Source organism: Nelumbo lutea, chromosome 5 (assembly GCF_056320005.1).
Source record: "Nelumbo lutea isolate HS-2025 chromosome 5, American lotus-T2T, whole genome shotgun sequence".
In the NCBI taxonomy this organism is placed as follows: Eukaryota; Viridiplantae; Streptophyta; class Magnoliopsida; order Proteales; family Nelumbonaceae; genus Nelumbo; species Nelumbo lutea.
Window position 1 is genome coordinate 80430393 of NC_142688.1, and position 22684 is coordinate 80453076.

At 38.1% G+C, this 22684-nt stretch overlaps 1 protein-coding gene across 3 annotated transcripts; it reads right to left on the bottom strand.

Moving 5' to 3' along the window:
* Window positions 1-735: 735 nt before the first annotated feature.
* On the bottom strand, window positions 736-16203 carry LOC148853058 (sequence-specific DNA binding transcription factor). 3 transcript variants are annotated; one of them, XM_088946411.1, is made up of 3 exons: window positions 15950-16203; window positions 14822-15376; window positions 736-1191 (listed from the first exon to the last, which is right to left on the bottom strand). In XM_088946411.1, the coding sequence occupies exons 2-3, from the start codon at window positions 15357-15359 to the stop codon at window positions 923-925; spliced, it is 807 nt and encodes a 268-aa protein (XP_088802537.1). In that variant the 5' UTR covers window positions 15360-15376; window positions 15950-16203; the 3' UTR covers window positions 736-922. The 3 variants fall into 3 exon arrangements, with proteins under 3 accessions (XP_088802537.1, XP_088802536.1, XP_088802538.1); XM_088946410.1 differs by having other exon boundaries at window positions 15690-15979; XM_088946412.1 differs by lacking the exon at window positions 15950-16203 and adding an exon at window positions 15459-15616.
* Window positions 16204-22684: the final 6481 nt, after the last annotated feature.

Below are 22684 nucleotides of genomic sequence, written 5' to 3' on the forward strand. Positions count from 1 at the left end.
TAAGCTCAACCTACGAATAATATACATATATAGTAATACTTTATTATACATGTATTTTAAAGAAAATATAAATTAAGAGACTTGAACCTTGGTCAATTGCTTTAAAAATTAAACAATTTTCCTCTCATTCACCATATTTAAGTATATTAAAAGTTGTAAAGTATATTATATATAGTATTTATATAACCCATAATATATATACTACATATATGCCATGTCATCATGTTTCGACCTCTAGTTCAACCTAGGTTGAACCCCAAATTGAATGCCAAGACTTAACATTTGTTAACACACACACATTCAAAATTTTTTTTGATGAATCAGATTCAAAATTGTTTCATATTTAAATTTCATTTAATTGGTTAATTGACATAAAATATAATTTAAGACCCATGCAAATCATTAGCATTCCAAATAAAAATAACAATTTATAAAATAATAAAAATAATAATGGCTTAATTGGAAATGCTCCTTTTGCCTAGGGATGATTATTTATAACCTAGTCTAATGAGGCCATATTTGCAAATTCCTTGGATCAAGCAACTATTTTCTTCTGAGCTAAGCCCAACTTAGATTCATACCAAACCAACACATAATGCAGGTTAGACCTATGCAAAGAAATGCCTAAGCTCAACCTACGAATTATATACATATATGGTAAATATTATATAATATTTAGATAAAAAAATTTATATAGATATATGGTATAATATATTAATATATATAGATAACAAATTTTTATATATTTTCTTATAATTAACAAAAATAAATAAAAACGTTAATTTGTACAATAGGGTTATACAAACTAAAAACTACAGTTATCTTGTAATGGAAAACATAATAGTTACCAGGTTCATACAAACTACTACGATTGACATGTCATGGAAAATATACATTATGATCTCACAGAGAACTGTCTTCCTTACTGAATCTGATCATAAAGCTGGTTAACCGTGCTAGCAAGAGTTCCAAGGACCTTGATCAACTCATCAGCCTGGTTCCTTGTGAATTTAGTTTGGCTTGAATGGATATTTCTTAAATCAGCCAACCCTTTGTCTTCATTTTCAGTGAAGTCTCCTCTCAGTATTGCATGGATGAAGTCTGAGTTCTCACGTAATTTCTCTACTATCTCCTGCTCATCTTCTACATTGTTTTTCTGAGCAACTGGTCTGCGCCTTCGCTTCTTGGAACCTAACATAACAACAGATAAAAATATAGTGATAATATTACGAGTAAAAAGTTCATTTACATGACTTGAAGTTCCAATGTCATTTATTTGTGCACCTTTAACCAAATGATTAGAATTATTCATTCTGGCAATATGAAGTAAAAAAAAAAAAAACTACATTCAAGTTGTTTGTGTAAAGCCATTTTCATTTATTTTGCACTTTTAACCCAATGATTAGAACCGTTCATTATAACAATATGAAGGCAAAAACTGCACTCAAGTTGTTACTGTAAGTCATTTCAAGCTGTAAACAGTACCAGATACCAAACCAGACTGAAAACTTCATTTGAGGTACTGCATCTTGCCCTTGGCACCCCCCTCCTCCCCTAAAAAAATCCAAAAAAAAATCAAATTCCTCTTTTTTTTTTCAAATGTAGTTTAAAGGATTAGTTTTGTATAATAGAAGACAAGGCTCAAGTGCACTTCAAAGATAAAACTCAACAATGTGAGAGTAACAGGACCTGGTCCTTTGGTCAGAGAAGTGTGTGGAGCATTCTTGGATAACTAGTATGAAGCACATTAACATGTCAGCAAAACCTCTTCAAATTCTGACAAGTTCAGAACTCTCCAACCCAGTCTATTGGAGCAGAGGCCCAAACCTTAGGCACTAATGGTGCATTCCTATTGCTGGAGGAGTATTCTAGACAGAGAAATGTGGAGATGGCGAAGATGAGGTTAAAAAGAAATAAAAAAAAAATGGTCTATTTAAGCAAGATACTGGAGCTCTACTTTTCTAGAGAAAATAGCATGGTTCATGAATATTTTCAAAGGTAGAGGAGAGAGAACCTGGAGAGGGACGAGACAGGTGAGTCTGAGGAAAGTGAAGAAATTGAATTGGATAAGTTGATTTGAGGTATATTTCTCAGAAATTCCTAGAATGTAATCCCTGTTCAATAAGAGATTTAAAGGGGGCATTTTTTGTAATTTCCCTACTCAACATATAGGAACCATTGCTTGGTCAATTGTCAAATCTCAGGCACAGACAAGCATCAGATCATCAATACAAATATGTGAGCAACTACTTAGTGTAAAAAATGTCAATAGGTTAGGTCCATATGCAGTCAACCCCTCCTAAGACCCCAAATCGTTAGGATCCAAGGCATAAAAGCCTACATTATGGAATTGTGGCTTGTATTGTCTAGTTAGTTTAAGGTTTCAGGTAGAAAAAGGTCCCATACAGCCCAACAAGAAAACTTGATGGTTGTCATGGTTAGCTCCATGCAACTATATAACCCAAAATTGCATAGATCTTAACCAAGACGAAGAAGAAAAAATAGAAATGGAGAGAGAGAGAGAGAGAGAGAGAGAGAGAGAGAGAGAAAGAGAGCAAACATAACTAAGTTTAAGAGAATGAAATTAAGTCGGCATCCTCTGTTGATACTTTTAATGCAAAACAAAAGTACTAAATTACCCTCATAAAGGTAAAAGGACCCAAATACCCTTAGCTTCAACTGTCTCATTGATGAAGTGACAATTATGTTTCATGCTGTCATGTTGGACAGGGTTGTTGCAATATTAATTATTGTCTTATTATCACAGTACAATCTCACAGGTTGAAAAACAAGATACCTATCTGGCCTGGTCCAGGACAAGTAAATTAACCACCCTACCAATCTCTAAAACTAACATCTTCAAGTAGCTCACCTTCCCATAGATTTTGTGGTTTGGATCAATAGGAACATCAGTTGGTTGATCCCTAGGCTTCCATATCTTTGTGATTAGATCAAAGATGAATATACGTTCAGTAGAATTTGTATTTCTTCCTAAGAATTACCTATGGCTATGAATACAATATCATCTGCATTTATGTTGTAGACTTGTAGTTGATTAGCCATCCTTCTTAATGAACAAAGTATCATCTGCTTAACTTTGTTTATATCCACAACTCATAACCAGTGTTCAGAGAACTGGACAGGTCTTTAAAAACCATGAACCAGTTCACCGGCTAGTTTGGTCAGGCTCTAAAATTTGGTGGTAAAAAAACAGCTTTAACCGGCCAACCGGCCATTCCAACCAAGGAATCGGTGAACTGGTCCCAGATTCATAAAACTGGCTGTTTTTTTTTTATTTTTTTTATTTTAACTTTTATCCAAACTTCCAGAGCCAACTTTTTGCAAGCTATGTAAGCTTCCAAAAGCGCCTTGCCCCAATATTTTTTCCAAAAACAATGCCTTTTTTGGCCTCAAATCTTAACTTAGGTATAAAAAATTAAAATTAAACTAAAAAACGTCATATGCAGAATATAATTATATATTTTGATATATGTATATAATATTATTATGTATAATGATATAATTATGCATATAACACATATATTATATATATTATCTATAGGATGACCCGGTGGCTCTCCCTTCGGGTCCGTTCTTTGAACATTGCTCAAAATGGCCAAACTGAACCAATTGAACCACACCCTAGGAAAATATTTAAAGCCATATATTTCCTTCTTTAATAAGCATACTTCCTTAATCCATCTTAAAAGTAACGAAACAAACCCAAAAAGAGGTTGAATGTAAAATTCTTCTTGTAAATCACCATGCAAAAAGGCATTTTTCACATCTAGTTGATAAAATGGTCAATCATAAATAGCAACAAAAAGAAGGATATAGATTGAATTCATTTTTTCCACAACGACAAATGTCTCTATATAGTCAACCACATATTTTTGTATACATCCTATTGCTACTAATATGGCTTTGTATCTCTATATTGATCTATCTTCCTTGTATTTAATAGTATATGCCCATTTGTATCCTACAAGCTTCTTTCTATGTGGTTGATTTGTTAACATCCAAATATAACATTTTTCAAGAGCATACATTGCATCTTCCATATCGTTTTTCCACTAATGTACAACCATGACCTCTGGCAAGGTGATGGGATATAGACACTTCTATAAAAATAATAAAAAACAAGGAAATAGACACAAAAGATATGATTGAAACAAAGTCATGTAGGTAGGAGATAAAGAAAATTACAAAATGAAGTTAGAGGAGTAAGACTAAAACTTAAATAAATTGACATCCATCAAAACATAATTTTCTTGGTAATAGGATCTTAAAGTAAGTTGGGCAAAGGAGGAAGAAGAAGAAAGAAGAACAACAGAAGAAGTATCTCACAGGATCTAAATCCTTAATCTCTCTTGTATCATTGTTGATGATCACCATATCATCAACATACATTATTAAAATAATAAACCTGTCATTTTCCTTCTTGTAGAATAGGATTAGCATTGTTTTGCCTATATCCCACATTCCTCATGGCTTTGCAGAGTCTCTCAAACCATGCCCTAGGTGATTGCTTTAAGTTGTACAAAGCTCTTTTCAATCTACACACCTTCCCATCCATATCAAATCCTAGAGGAGGATCCATATAGACATTTTGAAGATCACCATTTAAGAAGGCATTTTTTTTTCCATCAAGTTGATGCAACTTCCAAAAGTAATTTGTAGCAAGTGATAGAACCTAGATAGTTAGAATTTCACAGGAGCAAATCTTTTTTTTTTTTGAATGATAATACACAGTAGCAAATCTTTCCTTGTAGTCAATGCTTTCTCTCTGTATGAATTCCTTAGCAACCAACCTTGCCTTAAACCTCTCTACAGACCCATCTACCTTGTGCTTCACTGTGTACACCCATTTGCATCCAACAGTTTAAATCCAATCAGTTAGATCCACTAATTCACATGTACCAGCTTCACATTTCCCATTCATTGCTTCTCTCCACTTGGAATCAAGAATAGCTTTTGAGAACTTGGAAGGAGTGGTTATAGAGGACACAGCAAAAGAAAATGAGTAATAGGCAAGTGAAAGATGAGAGTATGAAACAAACTTAGATATAGGATGCAAGGTGCAGGAATGATCTTGATAGCATAGAACAATAGGAACAACTAAATCAGAGTGAGGGACAATACCTTGACCGGATTAAGAGTCACCTGATTGGTCGCAGTCTTCAGCAATACACATTCATCTTCACTGTGTACTCTCTCTTCCTTTTATACACATTCATCTTGATCTCAGATTCATTTGTTTTACTTTCTATGAGGTCAACTAGTTGCTGATAGGATCAGGAGCAATGTTTTAAAATGCGAACTGTGAAGAAGTGTAGTTCAGAATGTAAGAGGCATAAGCCTCCTGAACACAAGGAGGGGAACGAGGAGGAAGAAGACGGAGGAAGAAGAGAAAGGAGGATGTAGTTTTCCTTTATTTTTAATAAAAATCTTTTGTATTAAGAAGAATGAAGATGCATAACACTAGCTAAAAGGGGGGGGGGGGGGGGGGGAGTCTTGCCTTTAGCACGCCTCATGCAAAAGGCATACGAGGCATACACCTCTTGCACCAAGGCATACACCTTGAAGGTATCAATGCCTCAAGCATATGCCTCAGGGCGTTTTGGGGGCACCTTGAGGTGCACCTCCAGACGTACGCTTCCCATGCCTTTTAAAACCCTAATTAGGAGTTTGTCCATGGCATGTAGGATCAGAAGAAGATGGAAATGAGGAAGAGGAAGATGGTGTTGGGTCAGAAGGAGGTGGAAAAGTGTTAGAATGTGGCTGAGGCATAAACAGAGTCTCTTCCACCATGCTATTCTCCCCCTAAAGAGGATTCCAAAGAGGCTCAAAGAAAGACTAAGATTCAAAGAAGTGATATCCTTGCTAACAAAATTTATCCCAGTGTTAGGATCAAGGCACTTATAACCCTTTTGAGTGAGAGAGTAGCCAAGGAAGACTCCACGAATAGATTTTGAATCTAGTTTCATTCTTTTTAGGTCTGCGACACGGATGAAACATACACAACAAAAAACTTTTGGAGTCAAAGGAAAAACAACTTGATCAGGACAAAGGATAGAGAAAGGAGTCTTCATACCTAGTCCATTTGGAATGCCATCTTATTAATTAGGTAAGAAAATGAATTAAGCCCTGCAAGGAACTTAATATTCTGCTCTCTTTGATTTGTTTCTCATGTCTCTTTATCTTTGGTACTCTCCAGTCTAAGATCAAGTGGTGACCAAGTTCTTCCCAAAGATCCTCGAGAGTTGCAAAATAAGTTAATGCAAAAAGTTCCCCTTAGTTCAAGGCCACATAATCTTGGTTCAACCTATAAACAAAGCGAAGTTCTTTCTCTACCGATATGTCTTCAGGAGCTTATCCTAAATCTTTTAGGTTGTAATGTAGTGTTGTACAACCCCAGCAATGGCATTATCCCTACACAAATTTTATATTCTGGTTTATCAGTCTTAGGCTCAACAACTTGCCCATTACTGTACCCTTGCATACCTCTACTGACAATAGCTAGCTTGGTTGAAATAGCCCATTTAGCATATCTGAATTCATCTAGCTTAATGTTGGTAATCGGAAACATAGGGTGGTAAAAAATGGGAAGTGTTTCCCCTGACCTGGTTACCTTTGATGAGACCTGGTGGAAGACATCCTAAGAGCAGGTATTATCTTCTCACCCAACAATACAGCAGTAAAACACAGCAAGGATGAATACTGTTCACCTTCTGGAAAGCCAAAAATGGGCCCACAACAAACTGCTGGCAATAGTCCTAGGAGCAGCTCACAAGATTCCAGAAAGAAGATTGCACACAGCACTCTTCCAATCCCAAATAGACAAAGTAGCAAGCTTACGAATGGACTACTCTCTGCATAACTGTCTTCAAGCTGATTCTTCCTTCCCGCAAACCCTAGACCTGAACTCAGGTCTCACTTGCAGTCTGTGGAATGCTCCTTCTTTCCATACCCTAACAGGGCATAAACAGAAGTTCTTAGGATCTCCTTGGTTGGAGGATAAACCCTATAGAGTGAAGAGCAGGTCCCTTGGAAACACTCGAACAGATTAGGGTTTCAGTTCACCTGGATCAAAAGAAAGGAAAAAAACAGCAGAGCAAAGAGGTTCAAATCTTCAAAGAAACTCCTAGTGCTTTGATACCATGAAGTAAGTTGAGAAAAGGAGGAAGAAGAAGAAAGAAGAATAGAACAGTATAAGAGTTTGAGAATGGGACAACAGCTTCACTTTGTCCAGCCCAGATTGAACTTTATATAAAGTTTGAAATAAAGAGAAGAATAACCTAGAAACAAACCTTTAATCACCTCCGGATCAAGTTTGTTCTAACAAGGACCCAAATTGTGAATATCCATGATCAACTTGAGGTTAAAGATCAAGAAGAAATAAAAGTGGAGAAAGTTAAAGAAATTCAAGTGCAAGATCAAATGTTCTGATTTTTTTTCTGATAAAAAGTAAGGTAATTGTATTAATGAGTATAACTGTAAAACATAACAACCTTCGGTCCACCAAAACTCCATGTACAGCCAGCAACTATACAAAAAAGTCAACAAAAACTGGTCCCTCCCAAATACATACATGAGACCCCCAACTAAATCAAGTAAACAAAAAATCCATATCAAAATATTGATAGTGGGGAATATGCTTAAAAGAGTCCTTGGCTGACAGCCAGGAATGTAAAGTATCCAATGCCCGAACCACCAACTCATCTATGGAGCACCTTTGACCTTCAAAAATCCTACTATTTCTTTCTTTCCACAGGACCCAACACACTACATGAGGGATTGTACACCATAACTCTTTACCCCTGTTAAGCCCATCAACTTCCAAGAGAAGAGCAGTTCAGCTAAAGACTTGGGACAGCACCACCTAATATTTAGCAGGGAGCAGAAATGACAGAACAGCAGATGGGCAACCTCACAATGAATAAATAAGTGTTCCACAGATTCATCTTCTCCATTACACATCACACAACTTGTGGAGGGCAGCACCAGACCCCTCCTGATTAGCTGCTCCTTGGAGAGAGATTTACCATGCACTGCAGTCAAGACCAAGAAGGAGACTTTAGTAGGAATGTGAGGAAGCCAAATCTCTTTCCAAGGAAAAGCCTGAGCCAAACCAGCATTCAGGTTTAAATAAAAAGACTTCACTGAGAAAATCCCATCCTTAGTCCATTTCCAAATTCTGGAATCTTGCTGATTTGGGTTCAGTTGATAGCCCTGAATCACTTGTAGCAGCTCTAACAGATCAGAGAATTCCCAGTCATTGAGATGCCTCCTAAACTTTGGACACCAGTATCCTGTATTTCCCCGCTACTCAAACTGATCTGCCACCATCACATCCCTGTCTTCTGCTATAAGGAATAGCGACGGGACAGTCTCCATTAGGGAGGCACCATTGCACCAGGTGTCTCGCCCTAAACTAATCCTATTGCCATCCCCTAATTTTAGCCTAACCCCTTGGATAAAATGAGGATAAACCTTCTCAATTCCTTTCCAAACTGAGCAGCCAGCAGGCGTGGGTGCAGGTCCAGGGTCCCATCCATAGTTTCTAGTTCCAAACTTTTCCACAATTATCCGCCTCCAGAGAGCTTGAGGGTTAGAATTGAAGAGCCACAACCATCTACATAGGAGAGCAGTATTCACCTGCCTAAAATTTCTCACTCCTAAACCCCCTGCCATGACAGGTTTGCATATGGATTCCCACTTAACCTGATGAATTTTTTGTTCACCATCCTTCCCACACCATAGGAACTTCGTTTCTAACTTTTCCATCCTTTCAGCCACCTGTGTTGGGATTGGAATCAGAGATAAAAAGTGAATAGGTAGATTTGCTAGGACACTTTTCAACAGAGTATATCTTAGCTCCCTTGGACAAATACCTGGACTTCCAACCCCCCAACTTCTTCTCTATCCTTTCAATCACCGGGTCCCAAATGGATTTGGAGTGACATTTTGCTCCAACTGGAAGATCCAGAAACCTGAAAGGGAATTTTCCCACTTTACACCCAAGCTCCGCAGCAAGATCCTGGATGTTGTTGACCTCCCCAACTGGGATAATTTCACTTTTCTGGAAATTCACCCGTTACCCAGAGATCACCTCAAACCACACCAGAATATCCGAAGATTACTTAACTGCTCCTTTTCTGCCTGAACAAAGAATAAAGTATCATCTGCATACTGTAGTAAAGGGACCACGGTTCCTTCCTCTGCCACTCTAAAACCTTCCACACAGCCTTCAGCCACAGCTCTTTTAGTTAACCTATTTAAAGCCTCCACCACACAGATAAACAGCAAGGGAGAGAGGGGGTCTCCCTGTCGAAGACCCCTAGATGACCCATTCACTGTTAGACAGTTTTGTATGCCCTTAGCTTCAATCCAATTTGGTGTACTTTTGACATTTAGTGTAAATAAATAAAGTACACGTTTGTAAATAAATAAAGTACATCAGATTTCGGACCAGGGTTTTTGAGTAAGCAAGAAAGCATCCTGCGAATTGAGATTAGATCTCATACAGACTATAGAGAGAAGAGAAGCAATTCAGCCATCTTCGTCCCAGGAGTTCTCCTCCAGCTGCCACCATTCCCTCTTGCAAGATTTAATCTTTGCAGCAATAGGAAGTCAAGAAATCAGTTCTTGACATCAGTCTTGCAAGAAAGACTGAAAAAGATTCGGTATTTAGAGTTTCCAGAGGATTCTTGCGAAGGATCTAGTGTGTAGGATGCACCCTGCTGGTTCCGTTCCACCCACAGCTGTGTCATCTTCAGCAGGAGCGGATCTTGGTGTCTTCTTTGGGCGTGAACACCAACTTTGGGAGATACTGTTTCTCCGGATCAGGTAAAATCCCCCCTTTTCTTTTTGGTTCAGATCTGGTTCGATTATGGTTCAAGTAGAATCCTTGAATATTGTATTCTAAATTTAGGGAATATGATTCCCAGTTGGGAGAAGGTAGGAAAATTTTTGAAATCCGCTCACCCATTCCGCAACCATCATGGCATCCATTAGATGGATCCTACCATTCTTTCATTCACAAGTGTAGAAAACTTAGCAGTAGATATGCACACTTTGACCCAATTCCTACATTTCTGGCCAAAGTTCATTTTCTGTAGCACCAAGTTGAGAAACCTCCAGTTTACATGATCATATGCCTTTTCTAAATCAATTTTGCATACCACACCATTGCTGCCACTCCTTAACTTCGAGTCTACTAGCTTGTTAGCAATAAGAATACCTTCAAATAATAGTCGGCTGGGCAAGAAAGCCCCCTACACCCCTGAAATGATCTCAGGAAGTACCTTCCTCATTCTATTAGCAAGGGTTTTCACCAAAATTTTGTAGAAACCTCCTACCAAACCTATGGCTCTGTAATCAGAGATACGCATAGGATTCTGAACCTTTGGAATCAAAGTTATAAATGTAGCATTTAAGCTATGCTTTAAGGATGCTCTTTTGTGGAAATCCGACATAGCCTTCATCACCTCTAGCTTTAGGAAACTCCAACATTTCTTGAAGAACAACATTGTGAACCCACCGTGTCCAGGGGTCTTCCCTCCCTCTAGGCTTTTGATAACCCCCCCAAACTTCCTCTTCTGAGAAAGGTTTCTCTAGGTCTTCTCTTTGATTGTTGGAGAGGGCTTCAAATAGGCTCCCATTCAGACCTGGACGTGCCGGCCAAACTTCCTTATACATATTCTTGAAGAATTTCACCACCTCCTTTTTAATAGAAGATTCCTCCTCAATAAGCCTGTTCCCACCTGCAGCTTCTTCAAAGTATTCTCCCTTCTTCGACAATTAGCCACTGCATGGAAATACTTTGTATTTGTCTCCCGCCTTTACCCAAGAGATTTTAGCCCGTTGTCTCCATTTAATCTCTTCCCGATATGCTACTTTATCAAAACACTATTTTGCCTCAGTCCTATCTGCCTTCTCTTCTTCAGATAGATTCACCAGCTCTTCTTTCCTATCCAGCTCTTCAATGGTGCTTAACAACTCTCCTTTTTTTAATTCTACTGCCTTAAAACTGTTTTTCTTCCAGTCTAGGATTTTCTCTTTCAACATCTGTAGCTTCTTTGCAAGAATATGAGATCCTGAGCCTCCTACCTCAAAGGATAACCACCACTCCTTCAAATTCTCTTCAAAACCAGCCTCCTGAAACCACAGGTGTTCAAACCGGAAAGGACCTGGCTTCCTCCTCAGGCCCTCCCCCTAAGAAGAATAGGGCTATGATCAGACACAGCTCTTCGTAGGGCTTCCTGAAACAAGTTAAGAAAACTTTCCTCCCACTATGTTGACACCAGGAATCTGTCAATGTGAACTAAAGTAGGATCACCCTGGTTATTAGTCCAAGTGAACTTAGCACCAGACAACAGCAGGTCCACCAGACCATGTCTGTTAACAAACTCACCAAAAAATCGCATCCCCGTAGTCCTTCTCACACCTCTATTTTTCTCCTGTGGGAATCTTATAATGTTAAAATCTCCGCCTATACACCAGGGAATATAACCCCTACTCCTTATTCTGCTCAGCTCCTCCCAGAAATTCTGCCTTTCAGAATCATCATTTGGGCCATACACCCCAGTGATTATCCCCTCGAAATTTCTGTCCCTACAACTTCAATGGAAACCGAGTAATTTCCAACCATGGAGTCACTGATCGTGACAGTATTAGAATTCCATACCACTAGAATTCCCCATGCTGTTCCTGAAGCATTTAAACATCTCCACTCGCATTGGCCATCCCCCCACACGCTACTAACCACTGATGCATCAATCCTACTCAGTTTTGTTTCTTGAAGCAAGATGATATCTAGTTTGTGTGCCTTTATTACTGAGCAGATGACAACCCTTCTCCGCCCCGAACATTCCACGACAAAATTTTCATCATAACTCAAATACAGTCCTATCCCCCCCCCTTTTCCCCTACTTCTTACTACCTCCCTTTTCTCCTCCCTCTACCACCCTCCTCTGTACACCCTGCCCTATCATTCAGGCCCCAAGTGAGACGTAACAACTCCCTTTTCCCTTTCACATTCTTCTTACCTTTGGCATTCATTACACCTCTGTCCCGTAAAATCCTGTGTTCAATTTCCATTAGGAAATCCTTCGTCTGTTTCTCGAGACCCGCCATTGAGACCCTAAGAAACTCCCCAAAACTCAAATATTTGGATAACACCCAACTCGACAGAAGCTCTCCCTCGACCACATTTTGAGTCCGTTGTCAAAGTCTCCCCTCCTCTAACTCGGAGCCCTCCAAGATTTCCCCACCCTCCAGCAATGTTGTCTCTCCATCACCCTCACTCCAACAAGCTTGTGTTTCCACCACAGCCATACTAAGCGGAAGCTCACTCCCCTCTCCTTTTCCCATCCTCTCTTCCGATGACGGATCCACAACCTATAACGGAGACACTTCTTCCCCATGAAGGCCCTCACTATTTTCCAGATCATTCTGAATTTTACTAGGGCTCCCCTTAAATTTAGGAGCGTCATCAGCAATTGTTCCGTCCGCATCTTCGTTAGACGACACAACTTCTGCCTCCACCATCATTTCTTTCCCTTTTCCCACTGCCACTCCTGCAAGGACTCCTTGATTCTTTGCCTGGCCCCTCCTTCCCTCGAAGATCTTGATCGCCCTTGGGTCCCTTTTGTACACATTTGTAAACTTCCGATTCTAGCATACATACTCAAGGTTGGGCTCTCAACTCCCCTGACTATCTCTCCCAACAGGCCCAACAACTAGAGAAAACTGGGTCCCGGTTTTTCGTAGGTTCTCCCCTCTCTTTTCCCCGAGCCCATGGTCCAAGCCCCTTTTACCATATGGGTCCCTGGACCTCCTTTTGTGGTTAAAGTTCTAGGTCTTCCATCCGACCTGTTCTTCCCTACCCTCTCCACCCATGTGACCCAGCTCCAGCAAGCATTCCCCTATTAATTCTTTCAACTCCTCTTTACTATTCAGCCAATAGCCTCTCTCCACCTTGTTCAGACTTTGAGCCTGAGCCCCCTGAACGTTGTCAGGGATAAGGTCAGACTTTGCACTCCTCTTCACCTTATTTCCTCTCTTTTCCCCATCCCAAACAAAATTGCAAATAGGCTGGAGCAACTCCAAAGGAATTTCTTATGGAGGGGTTGGGAAGATGAAAAGAAGATTCACATTGTAAAGTGGGAGCAAGTGTGCCTCCCCAAGGAAGTTGGTGGGCTGAGAATAAGAAAGTTGAAGGAATTTAATTCTGCCCTTCTTAGTAAATGGATATGAAAATTTGCTTCTGAGAGGAATGCATGGTAGAGAAGCCTCATTGCGGCAAAGTATGGAGTGGAATGGGGTGATTGGAGACCTAAGGAGCCTAATCTAAATGGGGGTAGATCTCTTTGGGCAGGTATCTCGAAGAGCATTCCTTTCTTCCTGGATGGGATCAGATTTAAGGTTGGTAAGGGGGATAGAATCAAATTTTGGAAGGATCCCTGGTGTTCAGAGGGTCCCTTGGCTGATGCTTTTCCCCTTCTATTCCAAATTTCTGTGAATCAAGATTCTTCAGTAGCTGAAAACTTTAGCATTTTTGGTGACTCCACTATTTGGACTCCTCTTTGTAGGAGAAGTTTGTTTGATTGGGAGGTGGTAGAGTATGTGGTGTTGTTGGGGCTGCTTCAAAATCAGATGATTGATTTGAGTTTAGAGGATGAATGGGAATGCAGACGACAGTTAAATCCCTGTTTCTTAAGCTGTGCAGATCAGGTCAGGAGAACTTCCCTGTCAGGCTGATTTGGAATCCAACTAGTCTGTCCAAGATCAATTTCCTGGTCTGGACAATGGCTCTTGATAAATGTCAGACCAAGACTAACCTGGAGAGATATGGTATTCAGATTCTGGATCTCTCTTGTGTTTTGTGTGGAAATCTTGCAGAAACTACCAAGCACTTGTGTATCCATTGTCCAGTTTCTTTTTTGGTCTGGGGCCATTTTCTTAAGGTTTTGGAGATTAGCTGGACTCTGCCAAATCTGTGAAGGAGCTGTTGATGTCTTGGAGAGTTGAGGGTCTCAACAAGAAATGAAAGCTTGTTTGGAGTACCATTCCAGCAGCTGTGTTATGGTCCATTTGGACTGAAAGAAATAACAGAATCTTCTGTGAAAATTTAAAAGCCCGGATGAAGTAGTGCAGAAAGCTGTGGGCAAGCTATGTTCCTGGGTGTTGGTGAATGAGGAATTTAAAAACCAGAATGTATCTCTTTTGTTTTGTTCTAAATCATGGATGAGCTTGTAATTTGGCTTGTGCCCAGACAGTATTAGTGGCTTGGGTCTTGTTGTATCTCTCTTTTATGTGCTGAATCAATTACATTACCTTTTTTCCAAAAAAAAAAATTGAGCGTAACAGTAATGGATGTCCATACATCTAGAAAAACTGATATTCAATACTGATGCAGCATCATAGACATAGGTAGAAGGTTCTAAAATTTCGACCTCCTAGTAAGTCCATGAAGACCATAGCTTATTGGTTTCACAATCTCAACTGACGTTCTATCCTCAGAGTCATCTCAAATACAAGGAAGCAAGCTTCCACTACGCATCAAATCAAAAAATATCTCAACAAAACAGAATGTGATATCTCTAGAAAGGTTCCACCAAAATATATAGTTATCAGTATCTTCTTTTCCGACAACCTGAAATACTCCAACAACATTGCAGGAAAACAGGCTATGGTATCTAAGGGGGAAGGGAGTTGAGTTGCAGTACTGGAATCAGATAAATATATTTTTTATGTAGGACAGAAAAATATAGAGCAATAAAAGTAGTTTAACGTTTCCAGGGAAAAAGAAGATTACCAGAATCCAATATTACATCAAGCATGTCAGCCCCTCCTTCTGGATCATCATCCGGGTCTGTACAGCGATCCTCCTGAGCCTTCAAAAACTCACCAATTGATTCAAAGACTTCTCTATCAAAAGAAACTGGAAGCCCAAACTCTTTTCTCCTTTCAGACTGCAGAGACCAATATGCGTTGCCCACCAACTGGGATTCCCAGTCCTTGATTCTTTTATATTCCAGAAGAAGTGAATCCCACTTCCTGCGGCACTGATTTAATGATCTGACAACACCCACTGCGGTGCAATTGTCTGATATAATTTTCCATTTCTGATAATAAGACAGAGCTTTCAAGCAATCACCTTCAACAGAAGCAACCTCGCCTATAAGAATAAGTATTTCCCGTGCAGTCCAGTCAGGAGCCACCTGAGAACGGGTGCATCGAGAAGATTCAACGTATGATTGATGACCAGTTTTGCACTCTTTTTCCACATCATTCTCTTCTTTTTTAGGTGTTTGCAGATTTTGAAGCTCTGAAAGTGGTTGGGTTGTTTCCATCTATTCAACTGATATCTCTGCAGCACAGCAAAAACATAATTTCATACGAAACTCCAAGAAGGAAAATCCATGGATAAAATTAAAGCACGAAATCAAAACCTCAACTAATCTTCATATAAAATATGCAGAAAAAACATCAAAAAGAAAAAGAAAATTCCATAATATGCAGCAGATCACAAATGCAATAACGTCTGAATAAAGAAATGATGGGTTGGCCCTAAAAGACCATCACTGTATCATCTCTGAGATTATATCGTGAAACATAAAGCAATTAAAATCAACATAAAAAGGAAAGACCGTCCGTGTTTGGTATTCATTATACAAATTTACCCTCCGATTATGTTTCAAACCAAACTCCCATTCTGTTCGTCGGATAATGCCCCTCCGACTTTTCCCCAGGTGAAAATGTGGTTGATTCAAGTGCTTCTGGAATAAAAATTAAAGTTTTCTTCTTTCTTTTTTTTTTGATAAATCCAAGCCGTACTACAAAAGCCGGGGCACGTCCCCAAGAATCACAATTACATATAAAACCTAGAGGGGGAGGGAAATCCTGAATATTAAAATTTAATGTCTGAAGGACTGAATTGGACCTATTGGTAAGCCAATCAGCAGCTTGATTTGCCTCGAGAAAGACATGCCGGTACTTTAAACCAACTTGGAACTGAGTCTTAATAGCAGTGCAGTCTTCAATGATGTTTTGTATGCTCCACGGCAATTGAATTTCTCCACCAATATAGAAAATGAAGAGCTGGGAGTCCCCTTCTATAATTAAGGGACAATCTTTTAAGTTTAAAGCCAGATTATGGGCTTCCCATGCAGCCAGGCCCTCGGCTAGATTAATTGTGACTTTACCCAAATAATACGCCTTTATATCTAAAACTTTCCCCCCATAATTTTTAGCAATGGTCCTCACAAACACAATTGAAACCATTCATACAAGATGCATCAAAATTAATTTTGATTTTGTTGCATTTTGGGGATTTCCAAATAATCAGTCGCCACTTCTTAGAAAATTCTCTATTGGGTTCATTTTGATGAAATTTTACATTCTCATAAAAGGCCATTCTTGTTCTCTCCAAAACTTGAGGAGGGGGAGTCTCCACCTTTTCAAAAATCTTTTTGTTTCTATTCTTCCAAATGAACCATAATATAAAAGTTGTTTTTTCTAATTTATATTCTTGTTTGTGGTTCAAAATTCTCTCCCACGAAACCTTCATATTTCCATCTTCATCTTATGGACTGTCTATGTTAGGGTAGACCATCATCCAAATCTGTTTAGAATAAGTGCACTGGTAAAAAATATGATTGATATCCTCTAACTCACCACATCTATCACAAGTGTCCTCTAGGTTAAACCCCTTTTTCTTCAAAAACTCCCTAGAATGAAGCCTACCCCTTAGAAGAAGAAGAAAATTTTTCAGTTTAGGGGGCAGCATAATTTCCAAACTTTAGTATTCCAGTTAATCACTAGTGTCTCTATTTTCCATAATTTTAGCTATATAAGCCGACTTGATGGAAAAATTACCTTTTGGTTCCAATCTCCAAATAAGTTCATCATCCTTATTCACTGAGGGAATAAAGATGGATCTAATTTTCTACTAGGAAGAAGTAGAAACAATTTCTCTAACTTTTTCCTCTCTCCAAACTTTCCTCCGATCATCAATACATTCACTAACTAGTAACTCCGGATTCTCAATGTTTCCACCATTATTTTCTTCTGCAAGGGATGAATTTCCCATCCATTTGTCATTCCAGAAATATATTGATTTACCATTCCCCAACTTCCGCCCCATTTCAAGGCTACCCTTGGCTGGAGGATTCCTCTCCAAGCCCAAGAGATACCCTTCTTAATACCAACCGTCCAAAAATTGTTTGTTTTCAAATATTTGTGCTTTACCACCTTGACCCATAAATTATATTTAATTTTCAGAATCTTCCATCCTAATTTTGCAATATTTGCTTCATTTACCCATTGAAGTTTTTTCAGCCCTAGACCACCCCATCTTTTGGGGGAGCAAATGTTTTCCCATCTCATAAGGTGTAACTACTTTTTCCCATTGGACTTACTCTACAAAATTTTTATTTTTATTTTTTATTTTGTTTATATCTTCAATAACATTCGCTGGGACTTTGAAATTTCTCATTATGAATTGGGAAATCATGGAAACCACAGAGTCAATAAGAACAACCTTACCAGCAAGAGAGAGTGAATTGTTTTTCCAACCTTCTAACTTTGAATTAATTTTCTCCCTTACGTATTCAAAGGTATTTTTTAGTGACTCTTCGCTGGATAATCGGAGATCCCAAATAAAATTTTGATCCCTTATCAATGGGGGACTTTTAATACCTTTGCCAAGATTTTTTTGGAATTTATAGGGAATATTTCTAGAGAAACTATGCCAGAGGCCTCAGCAAACTTATTCAAGATCTCTTTAATTTTCAAGCAGGCTGGGAAAGTAGCCCTTGCAAAGATGAGACAATCATCTGCAAACTGAAGAATAAGGATTTTGGGCCCATTTTTTGAGGCCCTACCACCGATTGGGTTTTCTTGTTTGAATGATTCTTTTTCAAAAAGTTTTGCAAGGGCTCCCACACACAAAACAAAAATATAATGAGAAAGAGGGTCACCCTATCTTATTCCTCTAGAAGGTGTAATAACTATGGTGAGAGAGCCGTTAAACAAGATTTGATATGAGACAAACCTAATACACTTCATTTCTCATGTAAACCAAACTTTCCTAGAACCTTTTCAATGAAGTTTTATTCCAACCTATCATAGGCTTTTTCCATATCAACTTTGCAGGCCATCATTCTTGCTTCTTCTCTTTTTTTCCTCATGGTATGCATCATTTCGTGAGCAATAAGAATATTATCAATGATTTGCCTATTGGGAATAAAAGCACTATAGAAAGGGGAAATGATGCCATCTAGAAATGGTAAAAAGTTTTATTTAGAACCCTAGGCATTTTCCTAGAGTGGAAGAAAGCTCTTACAACATTACAATCATCTTCTTTTATAATTTCCCAATATTTTTTAAAAAATAAGACATTTAAACCATCAAGGCTAGGGGCTTTAAGGTCCTTTATGGACATGAGAGCTTCCCATATTTCTTGATATGACACCTCCCTGTTGATAATTTCATTCTGATCCATGGAAATTTGGTTACTTAAGGCACTAATAAATTCATTGATACCTTTAGTTTCTTTAGATTTGAATCTTTGATCAAAGGATTTACAAAAAATTTCTTAAATGGAATTAGGATCATCAACCCAAATACCCTCTTCGTTTTTTTATTCCAAAAATTCTGTTTTATTTTTATCTTCTCCTTGTGGCCCTAATGTGGAAAAATTTAGAATTTCTATTTCCCGTTTTTAACCAATCAATCTGGGCTTTTTGGGGCCAATGGGTTTCCTCGTACTCCAAAATTTTTTCTAGCTGAATTTGCAAGGCCTTTTCGAGATTTATTAAGCTTCTATTATCTGATATCATCATCAATTGCATTTGAACAGTTTTTAGTCTTTCAGATATTTCTTGTTTTCTTTTAAAAATATCCTCAAATCTTCTTTTGTTCCAATCTTTTATTCTTTGCACCAGAAAATTTCACCTTTTTACAAACTGCATTGCTCTCGACCCTCTAGTATTTAGATTCCAAGAATTTTTAATTACTCCATTTAAACTAGGCTCCAGACACCACATAGCTTCGAACCTAAAAGGCTTTGGACTCCCGACATATGAAGGCTCTGTGGACAACAACAATGGTGAATGATCAAAGGAGAGAAATGGGAGGTTAAAAAGACATGACTGGGGAAACAAGTTCATCCGCTCTATATTGGTGAAAGCCCAGTCCAACCTTTCCCGTGTAGTTTTATTTTTCCAAGTATATTAGAGGCCTTTCATATCTAATTCTATGAGATTACAAATTGAGATCAAATTATTAAAATCTTTATTTTGACTTGGCCTTACTTCTCTTCCCCCCCTTTTGTCCCTGGCAGATTTAAAGTTAAATCACCAATAACACATCACGCATTGTTTACACTTTCCGCAATGTTAGTAAGCTGTTCCCATGATGTTGATCCACTTTATTTGGAGGGGCATAAATAAAGGTGCAAAACCAGAATTTTTTAGATGATAACTCATAAATACTAACATGGATGAAATGAACATTTGAAATGACAACTTGGACTTCACACACATTTTTACCCCATAAAATCTGTGCACCCATGTGTGCCCTTGACGAATAAACCCTCCAACGAGAGAAACTTATAAGCTAAATGAATCTAGTTGAACCGGATAGAAAAAGACAAAATAAACTTAAAATCATTGATTTTTTTTTTTTGAATTATTTAGGATTGGGATGTGAGAATTCATTGTTATTCCCTCTCATTTTCTCCTCAGAGCCTAATACAGAAAGCAATCCATCGGCGATTTCACCGTACAACTGACGTCCGTGAACAAGGAATTCACTAGGCAAGAAATCAACCGACAATAAGCATGCTTGTCTTCTTTCTATTCTTCTTTGAATTTTCTTCTGAGGAATTCTTTTTTCTTCTTCCCCTTCTCTTTCTTCCCTACAAACTTAATTTTTTTATTTTTATTTTTTACTTTTTAATACTTCTGAAGTCGACGTTACCCCTAAACTCCTCTCTGAAACAAACATCCGTATCCCCAAGTCGATGCTACCTTGATCGAAGGCAACCTATCAAAACCCCAAAAACAAAATTGGATCCAGTTCCCTGTTGCTCTGGTGCCCTTTGTCTAATGCAGAAGAACTGAATTCCTTATTTGTTTAATGCAGTTCATGAGACTTACTGCACTACTTTGAGAGGTGAAAGCCTGGAATTTGAACTACAGAAATGAAATTGTAAAAGCAATTTTCTTACTAGAATTTCAATATTGAATGCTATTTGGGTTCATCTCACTGTGAAAATTCCAAAATGATTTAATGCATGGTTGTTCACCGTACATGAGTTATGCATGTACAAGTTTTTTATGAAACTAATACAACATTTTACCTTAACCTTAGAATAAAAAAAAAAAGAAAACATGTCGATCTGCTAACCTTGAGGAGTTCAAGGAAGAACTTCAGCACCACCTCAAACCAAGCTCTATTACTAAATTAAAACTTTGATTTTTTTACTCTTAAATTTATAGCTAATGAAACTAATACAACATTTTACCTTAACCTTAGAATAAAAAAAAAAAGAAAACATGTCGATCTGCTAACCTTGAGGAGTTCAAGGAAGAACTTCAGCACCACCTCAAACCAAGCTCTATTACTAAATTAAAACTTTGATTTTTTTACTCTTAAATTTATAGCTGCTTACAAAGTTTAGAACTTGCAGAAAAATGCCCATCTTGATTTGGTGAAACAAACCGGACATAGAGAGTTAATTGTTCTCTTTTTGGAACTTCAATAGATTGCCTTGTACCGACGATTTGGGATGTGGTTGTTCATTTCAAAGAAAAAGGGGTCAGGTACGGCCAACTTTAGAAGCATTCACAAATAACAAAAAAATATATATATATATATATATAAAGAAGTGATATCAGCATTAACTGGAAACCCCTCACAATTTCTTGCATTGAGGAACACCAGAGTTTTGAATCCATCGTCGCACAGTGCTGGGTACCGATGTTCCGACGAGAGACGGTAGTTTGCGGAGATGACGACGACGGAGACAGTACGTGCTATCCAGTGGCAAACAAAGTTGTAGCCCTTGATGTTGTCGGCCGGTGGCTTTGACGTTCATGTACATCGTGCCGATGGATGCTTCTAGGTTAGGGCTTGGCAGGGGAGAGTCAAAAGTGGGAGGAAGACTGAAAAATCCCATTATAACTTTTTTAAGTATTTGTTGTCCTTTTATGCCTGGTTCAACATTTAAAGGTCCATTAACGTTGATAACTTTTAAATATGTTGTCATTGTCATCTCTCGTTGGAGGGTGCATTCATCCAGTGCACCCATGGGTTCACAAAATGCGAACTCGAAAAAATTAGAGACGTTTTGAAAAAAATTGCAAAAAACATTGAACCGTACAAAAAGCTTATTATTTTTGACCAAATTGTCCCTTACTAAATTTCCATTCATTAGGCTCTAGGCCAAATTTTACTTTCAATTTTCTGTGTCTACCTCTCTTTCTCTGTATCTCCCTCTTCTCAGTTTGTTAGGGCATCTCTTTATTTCTTTATCATTTGTTTTGTTTTTTTCTTGTATGTTGAAATAAAGTAGGATGCTTCCATCTTTGCAAAAAACATGGCCCAAGCTCTTTACAATAGGGAGAGAAGATTTGTGTAGCCGACCACAAATATATGGAATTGTGGCTAGTTTGAGTCTGAATTTGGTTTATTTCGAAGAATAAAATGAGTTTGATTTCTGCTAGATTTGTTAATTATTTAAGAGTAAAATATCCCAAAAGATTCCCTCCACACTTCCTAGAGAGTAAAAGCCCTAACACTATGTTTGGTTTGAAGGAAAGAATAGGGAAAGGAAGGGAATGCAGGAAAAACTATACAAGATTTGTAAAGGTTTCTCTTCCTTTCCTTTCCCTACGTTTTCCTTCAAACCAAAGATAGCCTAAGAGTTCATTTCTGTCTCACAACTCTATGTGTTGTTATAGCCATGGTTACTGCTTAGATCGTGAATAATGTTTCGCCTCATGAGTTCATGAAGGTGTATGCTACTAATCTCAAATGATTGGGGAAGATGATTGCAAATATAATTGATGACTCAAATTTGCAAATATTATTTTATCACTTGTGTAATAGTTGATTGCAACTATAATTAATGACTCAAAATGCAAGCAATTATTTGACTTGTGTACTGCCGGATGGTTTCTAAATCAATAAAACATCATTTAGTCTCCACTATACTGGATAGTCTATACACTTGTGAGAATCAGACAAAACCTTGTGGTTTATTAGATTCTAGGTGCATTTGATGGTGTAACTACAATTAAATCATCTAAGGGATAGATGTTTGCAACTATATATAATGTTCCAAAATTGCAAGCAATCATCCAATCTTTTTAATGTTTGATGGTAAGTTTGTAGTACATTATCCACTTTTCCCCATACCGGATGGTCTACATGTGCACCTATGAGAATCTACAACCATGTGCCTATTTGGTTTTAAAGAAATTTGAATTTGTTAGATCACTTAGGTAATTGATGATTATAAATATAATTGATGACTCAAAATTGTAAGCAACTATGTGGCCTATTTAATGTTGGATGGTTTCTAAGTCTATAAAATACCATCCGGTCTCCACTTATATCGGATGGTCTGTACACTTGTAAGAATCATATAAAACCTTGTGATCTGTTTGGT

Excerpts from the sequence above, each read along its gene's own strand:
- LOC148853058 (XM_088946411.1), bottom strand. The coding sequence starts at position 15,359 with ATGGAAACAACCCAACCACTTTCAGAGCTTCAAAATCTGCAAACACCT. Across the intron at positions 1,192-14,821 it reads TGATGTAATATTGGATTCTG|GTTCCAAGAAGCGAAGGCGC; the intron begins GTAATCTTCTTT and ends TTGTTATGTTAG.